Source organism: Mustela erminea, chromosome 5, assembly GCF_009829155.1.
Source record: "Mustela erminea isolate mMusErm1 chromosome 5, mMusErm1.Pri, whole genome shotgun sequence".
In the NCBI taxonomy this organism is placed as follows: domain Eukaryota; kingdom Metazoa; phylum Chordata; class Mammalia; order Carnivora; family Mustelidae; genus Mustela; species Mustela erminea.
In genome coordinates this window covers 120,366,955-120,383,713 of record NC_045618.1, presented here as the reverse complement: position 1 = coordinate 120,383,713, position 16,759 = coordinate 120,366,955, and the positions used below count along the sequence as shown (strand labels likewise).

At 48.4% G+C, this 16,759-nt stretch overlaps 1 protein-coding gene across 3 annotated transcripts in view; it reads right to left on the bottom strand.

The window, feature by feature from the left end:
• Positions 1-16,759, bottom strand: part of PTPN21 (protein tyrosine phosphatase non-receptor type 21) — a 78,615-nt gene that overhangs the window by 10,038 nt on the left and 51,818 nt on the right. For all 3 annotated transcript variants that reach the window (XM_032344733.1, XM_032344734.1, XM_032344735.1), the window contains exons 11-13: positions 8,619-8,679; positions 7,884-7,968; positions 2,551-3,959 (exon numbers count right to left, since the gene is read on the bottom strand). In XM_032344733.1, the coding sequence (XP_032200624.1) occupies positions 2,551-3,959; positions 7,884-7,968; positions 8,619-8,679 (1,555 nt within the window). The remainder of the gene's footprint in view (positions 1-2,550; positions 3,960-7,883; positions 7,969-8,618; positions 8,680-16,759) is intronic.

Below are 16,759 nucleotides of genomic sequence, written 5' to 3'. Positions count from 1 at the left end.
CTGCTTGTCTGCAATTTAGTTCACTGTTTTAAATACTAAACTCCCATAACCTGAATTCATGTTAGTATGTGAACTCAGTGTCAGTGGTGACACTGAAGGTCACAGCAACCCCATGTTACTATGAGGAGACCCAGGGGCTTAGCAGGGGGTTGACTCTTCAGTTCTCCGGCAGCCAGGATGATGCAACCTCAGGGTAATAAGATAACTTCGCCTGAGCATTTTCCATGTGCCAGGACCTCACTTATCCCGCAACAACTCTCTGGGGTCAGCTTCTCTTACAGATGAGAAAGCAGAGTCAGAGAGATGGGACAGCTTGCCCAAGGTCACACAGCTGCCTTGTTATAAATGGTAATCAGTGTCAAAACAATAAAAACCTCTCCTTAAAGTCAGCTATGCCCCATCATAGAATTTACAAAGCATTTTTCATGCCTAACCTTCTGGGGGACTTCCCACAGCAGGCAGAGCAGGGGTGACTGTCCCCATGCCACAGATGGAGATAAGGTTCGGGTGCTGCCAGGTCCAGCCCACAGGAGGGTCTAGCCTGAGACCCAGGTTCTTCCAATCTTAGGTCCTAGACCTTTCCCCAAAGCCACAGCTCCTCTTCAAGCAAGGAGAATCCATTATGCCAAAGAAAGGGAGCAAAACTGTACTAATACTATGGGTTTTCAAAGTCAGCGAGGGAGAAAACTTATATTTTTAGAGAACCAAACTCATCAAAAGCCTCAGATTTAGGGGATCTCGCTATATCCCATTCAAAAGGTACAGGGACAAGACGCTTAAATAGTGGACTATATAAAAAACAAGAATCATCTGGGGAAGACTCGGGTCACATATAAAAATGGTGGATAGTTCTGGGGCACTTGGGTGGCTCAGTCAGTTAAGCATCTGACTCTTGATTTCAGCTTAGGTCATGATCTCAAGGTGGGGAGATGTCTCTCCCTCTCCCTCTGACCCTCCCCCTGCACACACTCTCTCTCTCCCAAAAACAAAAAATAAAAAAAGATGGACAGTTCTTGATGTAATTAGGAAAAGAGTATTAACTATGAAAAGAACCACCTGGACAGGGACTCAGAATTACCTATTCAGAAACATATCCGTACCCTGTTCCCACCCTGAATCATTGATCATGAGTCCACACCTTCCACTCCAGAGGACACTGGTCTTTACTGTTCAGGTAGGTCAGAATATAAGCCCAAGAAAAATTAAGCTTAAAATGCAAACCCCAGACTCACTAAAAGCAAACACACTTAAATCGACAGCACTATTGTAAGTGGTTTCAGTGTACATCTACTAATCAATTACATACACACTGTAAAACTGCATGAATTTTATTCCAGTTTATGAAGATAATACTATAGTTGTGATGGGTCCTCAAGTCTGAGTATGCAGACTCTCAGAGATGAGGAGTTCTAGCTCCTAGGGTACTGAGAGTAAGGTGCAGACAGAATGCAGAGACTGATTAATCACTTTAGCTCAATCAGAGGTCAGGGCTCCAGGCAAGGAGACTTGGGCAAAGGAGGAGCTAGAAACCTGAGCAATGCCGAAAGAGGACAGTGGCCATACTGAAATGGTAAAGGCACAAACGTGTGGCCAGTGCTTGGGGACTTTAAAAGTTTCAGCGGAAAGACAGAAAACAGCTAGACAAGCAAAAACTACTTAATAAAATAATATATACAATATACCTCAATGCAATACAGTGTAGAAGATAAGAGAGTAGTTTGCAGGGATAAACATGGGTTTAAAATTCCAGTTCAGTCACCCACTAGCTGTGTGACCTTGGAAAAGTTACTTAACATCTCAGAGTCTGCTTTCTCTTCTGAAGGAACAATAGGCCTGTTGTATGCTGGATACACCTCGGAACTCTGTAAATCCTCAAGGAATGGCCGGCCGCTAGAGATGATATTATGTTCTTTTATGTTTTGCTTCAAATAAATATGAGTGCAACTCATGGTTATTTACTATAATGAGCATCAAAGAGTTGCATTTTCTACAAGGAACTCTGGGCTTTGGGCTCTCAATTCACTTAATCTTTCTTTTAAAGAGACCCAGAGCTCTGGAGTGTTTGTCTTGACAAGTGCCACCTTCCCAACTCCAGAATCGCCCTGTGGCCCTCAGAGATCATGGCCGGCCACTGGAGCTGGAGCCACACACTCCGGCATCAGCAACACCTCCCTCGGGGGAGGCTTCACTCTGACACCAGGCGGCAAACGGAACGTCCGGCACCGGCATCACCACACCGCTTTCTAACCCGGGGCTAACAAAACCACCTTACCTCAAACCCGCCAAACCTCACTTTCTTTTCCTCAACGCAGCTTGCTAAACCTCTCCTTCCTTCCTCCCCCTCCAGCCCTCCCCTCCCCAGTCCACTTCTTCACTCCAGCAAACAAGCTACAATTCTAATCGATCCCCCTTATTTCCGTAGATAATTAAAGTGTTCCAAATACAATAGAGAGAATGGGGGGGGTGAAAAGAGCTGGAAGAAACAAGAGTCAGAGGGAAGACGCTGGGAGGCCCCCGCGGCCCGAGGGCGCACAGCGGCGCACGGCTTACCCCTAGCGGCGGAAGGCCTTCCACGACGTTCTTCTTCCCCGAGAGGAGGTCGGACACGGGCCGCTGCTTCAGAGAGTCCCTCCTGGCTCGGTAGCGCCCCGACGTGGTGAGGTCGGACTCGGACATGGAGGGCGTGAGCAGCCCCTCTCTGCGGGGCCGGCCGGCCTCCCCAAGCTGGGGCACAGGCTCGCGGCCATGCACGGGGCCCGGGCCTGGCGCGGAAGGGGTGAGAGCACAGGGGCCGCGGGAGGGGCCCGGCGGGGGCTCCGGGGAGTGGTGGCCCCGGGGCACACGGGCGTGGGGAAAGGGCACCGCCAGCGAGGCCATCTCCTCGTCCAGGTCCTCCTCGTCCTCGCTGCTGTGGATCAGCATGGTGGCGTCGGAGAGAGACTTCTTGTGGCCATAGCCCAGGCCTCCCCGCTCGTCCGCTGGACGCCGCTCAGCCCTGTCGGGGCAGCCGCCGTGCTGGGAGCCAGCCGAGACGGGCCTGGGTGGCGGGTCCGCGGCCGACGCCGACAGGGTGCGCTCCTTGAGCCGCAGGCCTTCGAGGCTGTGCGCCAGTCCGGCCACCTCGATGCTGTTCCTCTTGTGCAGGTGCGCGCGCCGGGCGGCCGTGAGCGGCTCGCTGACCTCCTGCAGGGAGTGCGCCACGGGCAGGCTGGCCTCCTGGAACGTCTGCACCGAGTGGTGCACGCGCCGGGTGATGAGGTCGGGGTTGCTGCTGCTGATGTACAGGTGGCGGGACAGGTCCGGGGTGCTGTTGGCAGGCCGCGGGGGCGGGTAGGGCGGGGGTGGGCGATACACCTGCGTCCGCATGATGTTGGGGGCCGGGTAGTCCTGCGCCTGCAGCTGCACGTTGGTCAGCTCCGGCACACTGACGGCACCCACTACGGGCCGCCGCTCAGCGGGGTGCGGGTATGGAGACGGGCTGTGGAAGCTGTAGTTCAGGCTGAACGGGTAGTGGGCCGACTGCGGGGAGGCGAAGTGGGCGTGCTCCCGAATCTCCGGCTGGCTGTAGACCAGCGCGTCGGGCCTGCTGTAGGCGTACGAGCTGCCGATGTTGAGGTTTCGCAGCGAGTGGCTCTGTCTCTCGGCATGCACCATTCCTCTGTTGAGCTGCTTCATCACCGTCTCGTAATCTGGGGTCGGGCGGTAGGACGGGGGGATCAGGGCGCTGTGCCGGTGTGACGGCACGTAGTCGGGTCTCATGACGTCACTGCCCGTGATGCTCGGGTTAGAGGACATGGGGGAGGGCTGCAGGTAGGGCTGCGGGTTGTTCAGGGAGTTAGTGCTGTGCGCACTGTATACACTGCCGTTTCGGATCCGACCATTGAGGTCAATCTGGGCTCGATCCAGACTTGTCAGAGAATGACAATAGTATCCATTCTGATTGGTGGCAAAGAGGTTATCTGGGAATCAAGCACATTTAAAATGTATTTTAAAATGAGATTTTAAGATGTATAAATCGCACCAATGACTCTAGGCAAATACTGAGACAGGCCCTGAACGTTGATCACACTTTCAGTGTAACTTACAAAAATCCATGCAGAAATAACCTGGCCTTACCCAGACTCCCTGAATGACTGGGCATATCATTTCCCAGAGTCCTGGCTTCCGCATCTATAGCATGGTGATGGCTTGCCTACCCTAAAGCTGGTATTCGGGATTTGGCCCCCAATAAAGATTAACCAAATCAAAATCCAATATTAAGAGTAGAGATGATTATAAAATATTGTCTTTTTTTGAAAATCAAAAACATGTGTTTTGGTAGAATTGAAACACTTTCTGGAAATCTGGGTGGCTGGAGGCAGAGATACTGTTCAAGGCATTGGACCACGAACTGCTCTCTCCCCTGGTATGGATGTGGGACTCGCTGGTGTTGAGCTAGTTCAAGCACCAACCACCTGCAAAAACCTCCTTAACTAGGATTCTGGGTTTTCCGTACCGGTTCTTCTAGGGTGAAGACAAAAACAATAGCTCCACAGGCTCTACTTCCCCAGGTCCAACGATATCATCAGTTGCTGTAAACCTTACCAAGGCCAGAAACCATTCACACCTGCCCCCCTCCACTCTGGCCCCCACACTCCAGTGGGATGGGGATCCCCAGGCAGCAGAACTGGGAGTACCATCTAATGTACAGTGGCTGCCTGTGTGCCTGGTGGGGCTGGAAGGAGGCACATTTCTTCTGTCGGATCTGTAGTTTACCAGAAACACCATCACTACTGAGGGTGATTCCTGACACCTCAAAGAGCAGCAGTCAGGTCCTTCAGAGAACAGCTGCCTTTCAAAAGTATTCTTTCTGGGACTCAAGAGCCATGTAATGGTTTACGTGACTAGTGATGATCAAAGTGAATATATCACGGCTGAGCGTGTGGATGTTATGCAGGCGGCACGCAAGCCAGGAAGAAACGGGGCTCAGTGCATCACTGCATTGTTCCTGCAGACCCTGAAGCTTCCTGGTCCTGGTACTGCTCCCACACCTGGAAGGCTCGGCTACCTCGGAGTCCCTGGAGGTCCCCCTTCTCACTGTCACCACAGCTCAGGTCCTGACCCCGGCCTATTGGCACAGGCATAGTACCCGCCCCTCCTGGGCTCCTCCCTACACCCAGTAAACCATCCCTTTGTGAGCCCATGTGTGAGAAAGACTGCTGATGGGAGGAAAAGATGACTGGAATCCAGGTGAGTAAAGGGGAGAGATGTATACCACCACCACAGTTCAAGGACAAGTTACACTATGAAACTAAGTGTGACAGGAGCCCACAGGGGAGGAGGGAAGGATTGCTTCCAGCTTGGGCTAGGTCGATGGGGTCAAGAACAACCCCACGGAGGACACAGCATTCAGGCAGTCTGTGGGGGTGGGGAAGGTGTGTCCAGCTTCGGCAGCAGCCAGTGTGCACAGGATTACCCATCTGCACCCCTGGGTGTCAGTCAGGCATAGTCACTGACTAGCAGCAGTCAAGGGAAAGACAGCAGAGGGTTGCCAACCAGTTTCCATGCTGCCTCCTCACCCCCACCCTGACCAACATTCCAGATGGAAGAGGCTCCTCTAGCCAGAACGCCCAAGGCAGGCAGATGTGGAGCAGAGCCCTCCTGCCGGTCCAGGGTGGCCAGGGATCTGAGCAGAAGTCACCTTTGCCGCGTGAGCCGCTGAGCATCCCCACAGCCCAATCCAGCCCACCCGGTTGGGATGGAAGCACGCTGGCGGGAGTGCGCCGTGGCGTCTATAAGGACAAAGGGCATTCTGGGTGACAGGGCAGCACTGGCTGGGACAGGAGACACTTCTGGAGGGACTTCTGGAGGGCTTCCTTGGTTCGGCTGGAGTGTCGGGGAGCTGGAGACGGGTAAGAGAGCAGTGGGAAGGAAGACTGGAAGAGGAGCGTCGGGAAGCACTGTGGAGAGTGTGCAACACCAGGCAAGGGAATGGTCATCGGGGAGAGGGGAAGAGCCTGGCACCCACGTATCAGGCAAACCGGGGAGGGCGGGGTGCAAGATGTGGAGCCACCGCTAGTCGGTAAGGCTGGACTGAACCAGGAGCAGCGGGACAGACGGAAGGCATATTATATGGAGTGAGAGGCAAGAGCACGTGTGACTGACTACGTGCTGAAGCGGGGGAAAAGAAAAGAAAAGCAAAATTGCATGCACTTTGGAATCCAAGTGACCAGGGGAGTGACGTCACTGCAAAGATGACATAAGGACGAAGGGGAAAGGGACGGGCTTGTGGAGCACAGCATGAGCGCAAATCTAACATTTTCATTTTCAGCAAGCTCTAACAGCTAACACCATAAGCCAGGACCCCCGCCGAGGGCTTTTGGTGCAGTGGCTCCCTAACCTGTCACCTGTGGGACAGATGGCGATGTGAGGCTGCAGCCCAGGAGTGACGACACATGGGAAACACAGATGTGACAGCCACCCCTGCCGAAACCCGAAATGTGGCCGGGACTGCTGTGGGAGCCTGCGAAGGGAGGGAAGAAGGACACCAGGCAGACTTCCCCAGACAGGGACCGCCACTGACAGCACAGGGGGAGGAGAACCAGTGCGCTGACAAGAGATTTTTCAAGAGTGAGGAGGATGTGGGGGGTGCCAGGGATTGAGAGGGCAGCTGGGGCGGCAAAGCACAGTCAGAGGGAGTGAGCGGGTCACCACCCACACGGGCACTCCTCTCAGAAGCAGCAGCTGGAAAAGGGAAGGGAAAATGAACGCAAGCCATAGTTGGAAGAGAGAGCCAAGGAAAAAGTCTTAGGATACGTGCAGACTAACACGGCAGAGAGAAAAGCCTTTACCCAGCGGCGCGTGGGGCTTGGGGCGCAGAAGGAGGCAATCACGGGGCACAGGACCCTGCAGTGAGGAAGGGAGAAAACACCCCCACCCCACGGTGCACCCTCAGGGGACCCACACCCTGAAGCACGGCTCCCCTACTGCCCACCTGCCGACCCCACTGCATGGAAATCCTCATCTGTGCACGGAAGGCCCAGAGCATGACGTCACAAACCACCTCTGGTCCTTCACACATGGCTTCTCCCAGTTCCTTACGGGAAGTCCAGCTGTACCACGCCCCTCCGTAATGCCCCTTCCTCAGTCTGTGCCGTCACGTTCCCTGTCTCCCAAAACCAGGGGCAGCAATCCCCATCAACTGCCCGCCTCCCTCTCCTCTTTCTAGAAAGCCCTTCTCAACATGAGGGTCTTTTGTCACATAACTGCTGGCTCTCTCTCCTCAAAACAATCATGTTCTCTTTGTGTTTAAGTTATTTGTGTGCTAGTCTTATCCCCCACCTATTAGCTGCTAAGCTTCTTAAGATGTGCAACTACCTCTCAACATTAAATCTCCTTGGCCTCTGCAGCAAGGATTTGCCCGTAGAGGAGAGAGTAAATGTTTGCGGAACGAATGCTTGAGGTTCAGCTGGGGAGGCATGGTCTTAAATACAGCTCCCTACACTAACCGAGCGAAAAATAAAAACGGAATGTTTAAACCCTTACAATGGGAAGTTCTCGTGCAGGAAAAAAACCAAAACGAGCCTGGGATATCTTGCACTGGAAAGCAAGGAAACACTCAAAGGCTAATGGGGAAGTGTCAGCAGGACAAAGGAGTTGGCTGAAAAGGAGGGCCAAACTTGGGATCATCTGAGCATCAGAATTTGATACTGAATATTGCTACACATTTTCGAGGAATGGAATCTAACGGCTGCTGCTTCTGTGGATCCAGGATGGCTATAATCATGAAAGCGATTTGGTTGTAATCAGCCAAAAACTATCCTGGCTCCAAGATTTCCTAGTCTTCATAGGTTTATTCAAATTGTAATAATTTTGTACGGCATTTCAGAAATAGTGTACTTTACCTTGGGAGGAAGTGTATGGTTCTGTATAATGTCCATTATAATGCCGCTGGGGTGGGGGAGGCATCCCATAGGGCTGGGGCTTAGGCTAAGGAATGGAAAGTTGGAAACAGGGTTAAAACACATTGCTGCCTACGTAATATATGTAAAGTAAGTCTCTGCTGGTTTCTTTCTGTCCATTAAAAAACTCCTCGGGAAGTAAATACATTATATAGAAAATAAACATGAAGACCCTACAGCTCTTACGATATCTGTCACTTTCAGTGTCTCCCAGAATGACAATGCCAAGGCCTACGCACTAGTATCAGACACCAGAGATCACAAGAAAACAAGCTGTACCCAAAAAGTTAAGAGCGAGAAGGAATAGACAAAGTTTCCTGAATTCTTATGTAAACATAAGAATATGAAAAGCTTTTATGTAGTGTATTTAACTTAGCCAGGCAAAATTAGCTAGCATTTTACTATCTACTACCTTCTGATTGCTCTTCACTAATAGTCAAAAAATTTAAGCATTAGGTTGGACCTAATATTTAAATATGAATAATAAATTATTACATAAATATTAGGGTCAGCCTATAGAAAATTGGTTAATTTCTAACCATTTCTTTGGATAAAAACAATCAAATACCAGCACACTTTTGTGGTCCAAACTAAAAATTAGTACTATCAAAAGTATCTCTTATTAAGGAAGATAACACTAAAAGAAAAAAAGCAATTACATTTTTCCTTCTTTCTTACCAGGGACACCCTTGAAGACGACCTCCTCCTAATTGGGTTCACTGTGACAGTCTGAGTTTGCCTATAAAAATAAGACATGTCATTGAGACATACATACATGTAGTTTTCCTAATTCTGCCAAAATAAATTAATAAGAAGGTAAAATAATAAATCTGTTAAACCAAGTAGAGACAAACTAATCCAGTCATGAATTAGAGAAAAGGAGACTCTGTCCTCACTTGGGGCCTCCACCCTTAGTGGCTGCCCAGACCCCTTCCGCCCACACTCCAGGGTCTGACCCTGCAACCTCTGCCTGGACGAGCAGAGGATGGGCAGGTTTACCTTTTCCTGGTCTATCCAGGTAAAACCTCGGAATGAGCATATGCAGAGAGGAAAAGGGGCAAACATCCCAGGGAAGTAAGACTCAGTGCAAATGTGTCTCTCCTGGGGGCTTGGTCAGCACTGACCACCTCTATTAACAGTCCTGAGGGGTGACCATCCACTGCCAGAAGCCTGAAGCAATGGGAAATGCCTTTAGTTAAAATCCTCATAACTACACACTACAAACATAATCAAGAAATAAATTTATAGGGGCGCCTGGATGGCTCAATGGGTTAAGCCTCTGCCTTCGGCCCAGGTCATGATCTCAAGGTCCTGGGATCAAGCCCCTACATCGGGCTCTCTGCTCAGCAAGGAGCCTGCTTCCCTGCACCCCCCCACCTGCCTCTCTGCCTACTTGTGATCTCTCTCTGTCAAATAAATAAAATCTTAAAAAAAAAAATTTATAACTTCGGTAACTTAAGAAACTAGATTTCCTATAAGGAACTAAGTTAGAGAAAGCAAAAAAGTAGATTTGGTTCAGTGGGCCAATGGTAAACCAATTTACTTTTCTTTGCAAGAACTTCTCTCTGATTGGTTTTAAATGTATTTTTTAGAAAGCAATGAGGGGCCTGTAGGTGGCTCAGTTGGTCATGAGTTCAGGTCCTGCCCTGGGCTCCATGCTTCCCATGGAGCTGACTTAAAAAACAACAGTAACAACAATAAACAACAATAAAGAAAGCAAGGAGGCTATTAAGAAGTGTGGACTGACATTTATCAGATAATTTGAGATTTTAAACGACTCCCATCAAGTTTCATCTTTGAATAAATAATTACATAAAAAAGGAACAAGAGACAAAATAGCTCATGTGTAATTTTAACCACTTTTGAATTTTATTTATTTATTTGACAGGCAGAGATCACAAGCAGGCAGAGAGACAGGCAGAGAGAGAGAGGGGGAAACAGCTTCCCTGTTGAGCAGAGAGCCTGACGCGGGCCCGATCCCATGACCCTGGGATCACGACCTGAGCTGAAGGCAGAGGCTTTAGCCCACTGAGCCACCCAGGCGCCCCTATTTTAACCATTTTTAAACAGAGACAGGATTTTGTTGTTCTTGTGTGCAGTTTATTTCATATAAAATCTTGAAACTTAAACACATAGGATTCTTGGCTTTGTTGATGACTTTGTATTTTCCCCAAGTGCTTTTTTTGGGTGACTTTTGGTTATAGTCTTCTAAGGACTGATTACTAAAAAACCCATACTCATAAAGTGAACACTCAACCTGTTTAATCAGCAAATGAACTATAATATTAATCAAGCCTTACACCTCCTAAATTAACATGATTCTTAGCATTCTAACCACTAGTACCTTATTATGATTATTTTTTAAGATTTTATTTATTTGTCAGAGAGAGAGGGAACACAAGCCAGTGAGGTAGGGGGTGGGCAGAGGGAGAAGCAGGCTTCCTGCACAGGAAGCCGATGTGGGGCTTGATCCCAGCACCCTAGGATCATGACCTGAGGTGAAGGCGGACGCTTAACCGACTGAGCCACCCAGGAGTTTCCCACTAGTACCTTATATTCAAAACCTGAAAATTAGCTTATTTTGAGAAGACTTAAGACAAAATAAAACAAGTGCTTATCATCTCTGATTAAAAATGATCACCAGGGGTGCCTGGGTGGCTCAGTGGGTTAAAGCCTCTGCCTTTGGCTCGGGTCATGATCCCGGGGTCTTGGGATTGAGCCCCTCATCGGGCTCTCTGCTCCGCGGGGTGCCTGCTTCCCTTCCTCTCTCTCTGCCTACTTGTGATCTCTGTCAAATAAATAAGTAAAATCTTTAAAAAATAAAAAATAAAAAATTTTAAATGATCACAAAATACTGGGCTGGAATGAAACTCAGTTGGTACTGACTCAGTAACAAAGTGTTAGAATAAGGGAACAGAAGAGCCATCTGAAAAATGGTCTACCCCAAAATAAAAACTGATTATGTGATAAAGGTGATGTTCCAGCTTAGCAGAGAGAAAGACAGGTTATTGGTACAATGGACCATCTATAAGGAGTTCAAGTCTCAGGACGCCTGGGTGGTTCAGTGGGTTAAAGCCTCTGCCTTCGGCTCAGGTCATGATCCCAGGGTCCTGGGATCGAGTCCCGCATCGGGCTCTCTGCTCGGCGGGGATCCTGCTTCTTCCTCTCTCTCTGCCTGCCTCTCTGCCTCCTTGTGATTTCTGTCTGTCAAATAAATAAATAAATCTTTAAAAAAAAAAAAAAGAAGTTCAAGTCTCATATAATGCTACATAAGAAAACACATAGCAGATGGATTTAAAAACTAAAAATTTAAATATGAAGTCATAAGTAAACTTACAGAAAATATAAGTGAATTCTATTATATATCATAGGCTGAAGATATATCTAAACCCAAAGCAGTAATAGAAATTACAAAGGAAAAAACAAAACTGAGTATTTATCAGGAACTTAACATCAGCTGACTACAATTTGTTTTATTAGGTGACCTTTTCTAATTCAAAGCTTTTTGTAATAATTTCCTTTCATCATCATCATAATGTGTTGAGGTTGTTGCTCAAGAGTAAGTGTCTCTTTTCCAAAGAACATTCCATCTGCCAGAATTTATGTCACTCAACAATAACAAAATGGATGTTAATTCTATTAGGCTGCAAAAACACCTGTATCCATCGGTAAAGCTCTGTGGGTCCTAACTGAGGCCTCCTTAGTGGTGGAAGGTGGGACGGTGCACCCAGGCACTGCGTTTTGTTTTGTTAACTGCTCCTTAACTGTACATTAAAAATAGTTCTTAAAATCAATGCCCAGAATCTGAAGGCATCATTTTGCAGCCTTGAGGTTTCCTTTGCTGCTGCTTATTCTCCAGGTCAGGGCTAGGTTTAGGCAAAACTGAGTTCTTTGAAGTTTATATTTAGTCCAAACGGACAGAACTTCTAAATTACTATAAACTCAACCTGGGTGCCTGGGTGGCTCAGTCCGTTGGGCGGCCAACTCTTGATTTCAGCTCAGTTCATGAGCTCAGCGTCGTGAGATCAAGCCCCGCGTCAGGCTCCGTGCTGGGGAGAGGGCCTGCTTAGGAGTCTCTCTCTCCTTCCCCTCTCTGAGCCTCCCCACCTCCTACTCACACATGCTCTCTCTCTAAAAATAAAAAATTAAAAAGTACTATACATTCAAAATTCAGAAATGAGAAGGAAGGGCTGTCAACAAAATAATACCCCAACAACATGTCCAGACCTGCCCAGCCTGGGGCAAAAATAAAACTTAAATGTGTTGAGCTCAGAATGCAAAGATGCAGAGCTTGGAAGCAAAGGCAGTATCTCCCACACGCGTCATCTATTTTGGCGCCCGAGCCGGAAGTGCAGGGGCGACACTGTCCACGGCAGAGGCCACGTCTTACTAAACACAAACACCTTTTTCTCCTGCCAGACTGCTCGGCTCAGCAGCCTCGCCATCGGTTCTAATACCCGCCTCCTCCTTCTTCCTGCTGCTGTTCTTGTGACTGCTTAGGGGAGACCAGCTCTTCTAATCTGAGCCTCTAAGACCACACAGTCTAACCGCTGGTGGGTGTTTTCCAGACTTTCTGGGCAGTTACTGTGTTGACGGGTGCTGCTAAAAATGAGACAGCTGAAGAACTCGTAGGCACAAAATCACTGGAATGTGCACCCTGGAGAAGACGAGGGCTAAAGGTGGCTAGCCCCAGCAGAGTTAAGTATGACTTCTACTGAAACAGGGCTACGGACGGAACATGATGATCTCACAGAATCTGAACACACCAGAAGGGATGCCAGTTACTATCCTGGTTTTCCAGATGAGGAAACCAATACTTAGGCTAAGGAAAGGACTCTTGGTCACGTGACCAGGGAGTACAGGAATGAGCACTTGAACCAGGCCTGTGTGTCAGACTAACCAAGCACAGGCTCCCAGCAGTCTGTTATTTGTCTGACCCCCCCTCTGCCTACTTGTGATCTCTGTCTGTCATATAAATAAATAAAATCTTGAAGGAAAAAAAAAAGAGGATATAATGGTATCACTGGTGCCCGGCACACAAGGAGGGCCTCGAATGTCTGTTGAGCAAACAAGTGATACAGTGAGTGACGACGGAAGCGGATGCTAATTACTGAGCATTTACAGTGAAGCTATCTCTTTTTCTTTTTTTTTTTTAAAGATTTTATTTATTTGACAGAGAGAGAGATCACAAGTAGGCAGAGAGGAAGGCAGAGGGGGAGGGGGGGAACAGGCTCCCCACCAAGCAGAGAGCCCGATGCAGGGCTCGATCCCAGGACCCTGAGATCATGACCTAAGCCAAAGGCAGAGGCTTAACGCCCTGAGCCACCCATGCGCCCCTATAGTGAAGCTATTTCTAAGAGTTGTTTCAACTTTGTTTTGTGAGCTTCTTTTCTCATAGATTTATAGCTAGTGAAGAGATTCTGATCAACAAAAAATGTATTGGATGGTGGAAATACCTAGAAAACATTAGTCTCAGTGACCTTCTCTGATGGGATAGGGGCTACTCTATCTCCTCCCAGGCCTTCTCCTGTCTGTTTATTTTCTTTTTAAAGATTTATTTATGGGACGCCTGGGTGGCTCAGTTGGTTAAGCAGCTGCCTTCGGCTCAGGTCATGATCCCAGCGTTCTGGGATCGAGTTCCACATCGGGCTTCTTGCTCGGCAGGGAGCCTGCTTCTCCCTCTGCCTCTAGCCTGCCACTCTGTCTGCCTGTGCTTGTGCTCTGTATCTCTCTCTCTAACAAATAAATAAAATCTTTAAAAAAAAAAAAATAAATAAAGATTTATTTATTTATTAGAGAGACAGTACAAGCGAAAGAGTGTGGGGGGGTAGGAGCAGAGAGAGACAAGCAGACTCGCCACTGAGCAGGGACACCTCCCCACCCCTACCCCCAAGACGGGCTCCATCCCAGAACCCTGAGATCATGACCTGAGCCAAAATCAAGAGCCAGATGCTCAACTGAGCCGTCCAGGCACCCCTCCTCTAGTCTCTTTAAACGCTGCAGTGGGCCTACAAGAAGGGGCAGCCCCATCGCCCCCCATGAAGGGCCTCCTCCAGCGTGGGCACACACCAACCCCTCACCTGCTAGTGACTTAAATTCAGCTTTCCCTCTAGATAAAGTCTCCTGAAACCTTGAACACATGGCTCTGCAGATTGGGGGGGGTACATTCCTCCCCAAGATTCTCTTTCTCTCCTAGTCTTTTTCTCATATATGTTAGAGAAGCTGATTACAGCAGGACCAATTCTAAGGTTTGGAAGACATTATCTGATCAAACAAACTGACCTTATCTCCTGTGATTCCTAAGCCAACTCTAAAGGAATATTAATATTTTTCTTCTCACATTTGTAAGGCTTGGGTGACATAAAATGATTCTGTTATTTAAAGCACCTTCTCGGGGCGCCTTGGTGGCTCATTGGGTTAAAGCCTCTGCCTTCAGCTCAGGTCATGATCCCAGGGTCCTGGGATCGAGCCCCGAATCAGGCTCTCTGCTCAGCAGGGAGCCTGCTTCCTCCTCTCTGCCTGCCTCTCTGCCTACTTGTGATCTCTGTCAAATAAATAAAATCTTTAAAAAAAATTAAAAAATAAAGTACCTTCTTTTAAAAAGTGGAGGGAGGGGGCAAGATTTATGATGGATCATGTCATTTTATAAATTCTAAAATATGGTCATCTGGGTGAAGTTTGGATGAGTCACACCAAGGCCATCCCAAACACCACTGAATTATATATCAGGACTGAGGGGTGTGGAAACGGACACTCTAGAAGCAAAGTCTTTCTATACAAGTAGAACCATCTCCTAAGCCACCAGGCACCCCAGGCTGACCCAGCTATCCAGAATCTACTGTCCAATTTCAGGCTTGCTACAGTTTCATTAAATGCCCATCACACTCTAAAATGACCCATCTGGACCATGACAACAAATCTATCAATATTCCAGGATCGTTACACTAAATGTGACTGAACAGTCTAGGTTGAGAGCCTTAAAAAAAGATCATAAAATTTGAATACACAGGCCAAGTGCAGCTCAATCCCAGGACCCAGATCACAACCTAAGCTCAGTCAGCTGCTTAACTGACTGAACCACCCAGGAGCCCCTTGTGTTTTCTTTATACAGACCATAATAATGAAGCTGAAGATCATAATAATGTGGTTATATTCTTATTTAGCAAGAAACAGCAATATTACAAAGCTTAGACTTCTATAAGTGAATTGATTTCTTTTCCATCTGAACTTTATAATCATTGGCAAGTGGTGATTTGCAAAAAACAAACAAACAAAAAAAAACTCCTTTAAAAAAGGCATTGAGGGGACGCCTGGGTGGCTCAGTTGGTTAAGCAGCTGCCTTCAGCTTCAGGTCATGATCCCAGCATCCTGGGATCGAGTCCCACATCGGGCTCCTTGTTTGGCAGGGAGCCTGCTTCTCCCTCTGCCTCTGCCTGCCACTCTGTCTGCCTGTGCTCACTCTCGTTCCTCTCTCTCTGACAAATAAATAAATAAAATCTTTAAAAAAAAAAAAAAGGCATTGAGGAGCGCCTGGGTGGCTCAATGGGTTAAGCCTCTGCCTTCAGCTCAGGTCATGATCTCAGGGTCCTAGGATTGAGCCCCACATCGGGCTCTTTGCTCAGCAGGGGGCCTACTCCCCGCCCCCTGACCTGCCTCTCTGCCTACTTGTGATCTCTGTCTGTCAAATAAATAAATAAAATCTTAAAATAAATAAATAAAGGCACTGGGGCATCTGGGTGGCTCAGTTGGTTAAGCTTTGGCCTTCGGCTCAGGTCACGATCCCAGGGTCCTGGGATCGTGCCCCTTGTCAGACTCCCTGCTCAGCACAGAGTCTGCGTATCCCTCTCTCTCTCCCTCTGCTTCTCCCCCTGCTTATGCTGTCTCTAGCTCTCTCAAATAAATAAAATCTTAAAAAAAAAAAAAAAAGGCATTAACCACTAATCAATATGGATGCCTACTGGCAAGAGATATTTTGGGTCTATTCAAAATGATTGCTTTGATACCCCATTATTTTCCAGAAGAGGTAACTGAGGTTCTAAGGGTCCAACACTACGAAGACCCTCACACTTAGGAAAGGCCATGCCCCTCCAGAGTGCTATGGACTGCCTGAACCTCAGAACACCACCTCTGCCTAAGAATAGTGTCACACGTGCTCAGATAACCAGGCCAGCCCAGGAGAGCCCCAAATGTGACTGGCCTGGACTCCTAGCACCACGGAATCTGGCCCCCAGGGGAAGCGCGTTCACACACAAAGGCACTCTGACCTGAGAGTGCCACCCTCAGAGAGGGCTTCCCATACCCACAAAGAAAGCAGGGCTCCTCCTCCCTGTCGGGTAGTGCGCTCCCAAATCCCATCCTCAGACCAGCAGCAGACTTAGAGGAAAGCACGGTTGGGGGAGGAAGTTTTCAAAGGGAAAAGGAGGACTGGGGCCTAGAGGCTGATTGCTGGCTTGTTCTCCCACAGGGTCATCCCGGATCATTTCTTTTCCTTCCTGAGTCCCAAAGATAGGCCTGCCCTTTGCACGGTTATTCTTAACCAAGTTTTCTTCACACCTTTGGTACTTATAAAATAGAAAGTATTCCCACAGCCTTTCCTCTTCCTTCTTGGCCTGAAGGGACAAATGTCCTGTTCAGATGTTTTTTTTCCCTCAATTTACAATCAGTGGTAAAAGGAAATCAACAAGGAGCAAACGGCTCTCTCTCCTCCCCTCTGACACCCAGCACCGTCTCAGGCTTCCATCACTCACTAAGCCTTAGGTGCCAGGTGCCCTGGTGGCCACTGGGACACTGGCAGATGAGACACGAATGCCTGGTCCACA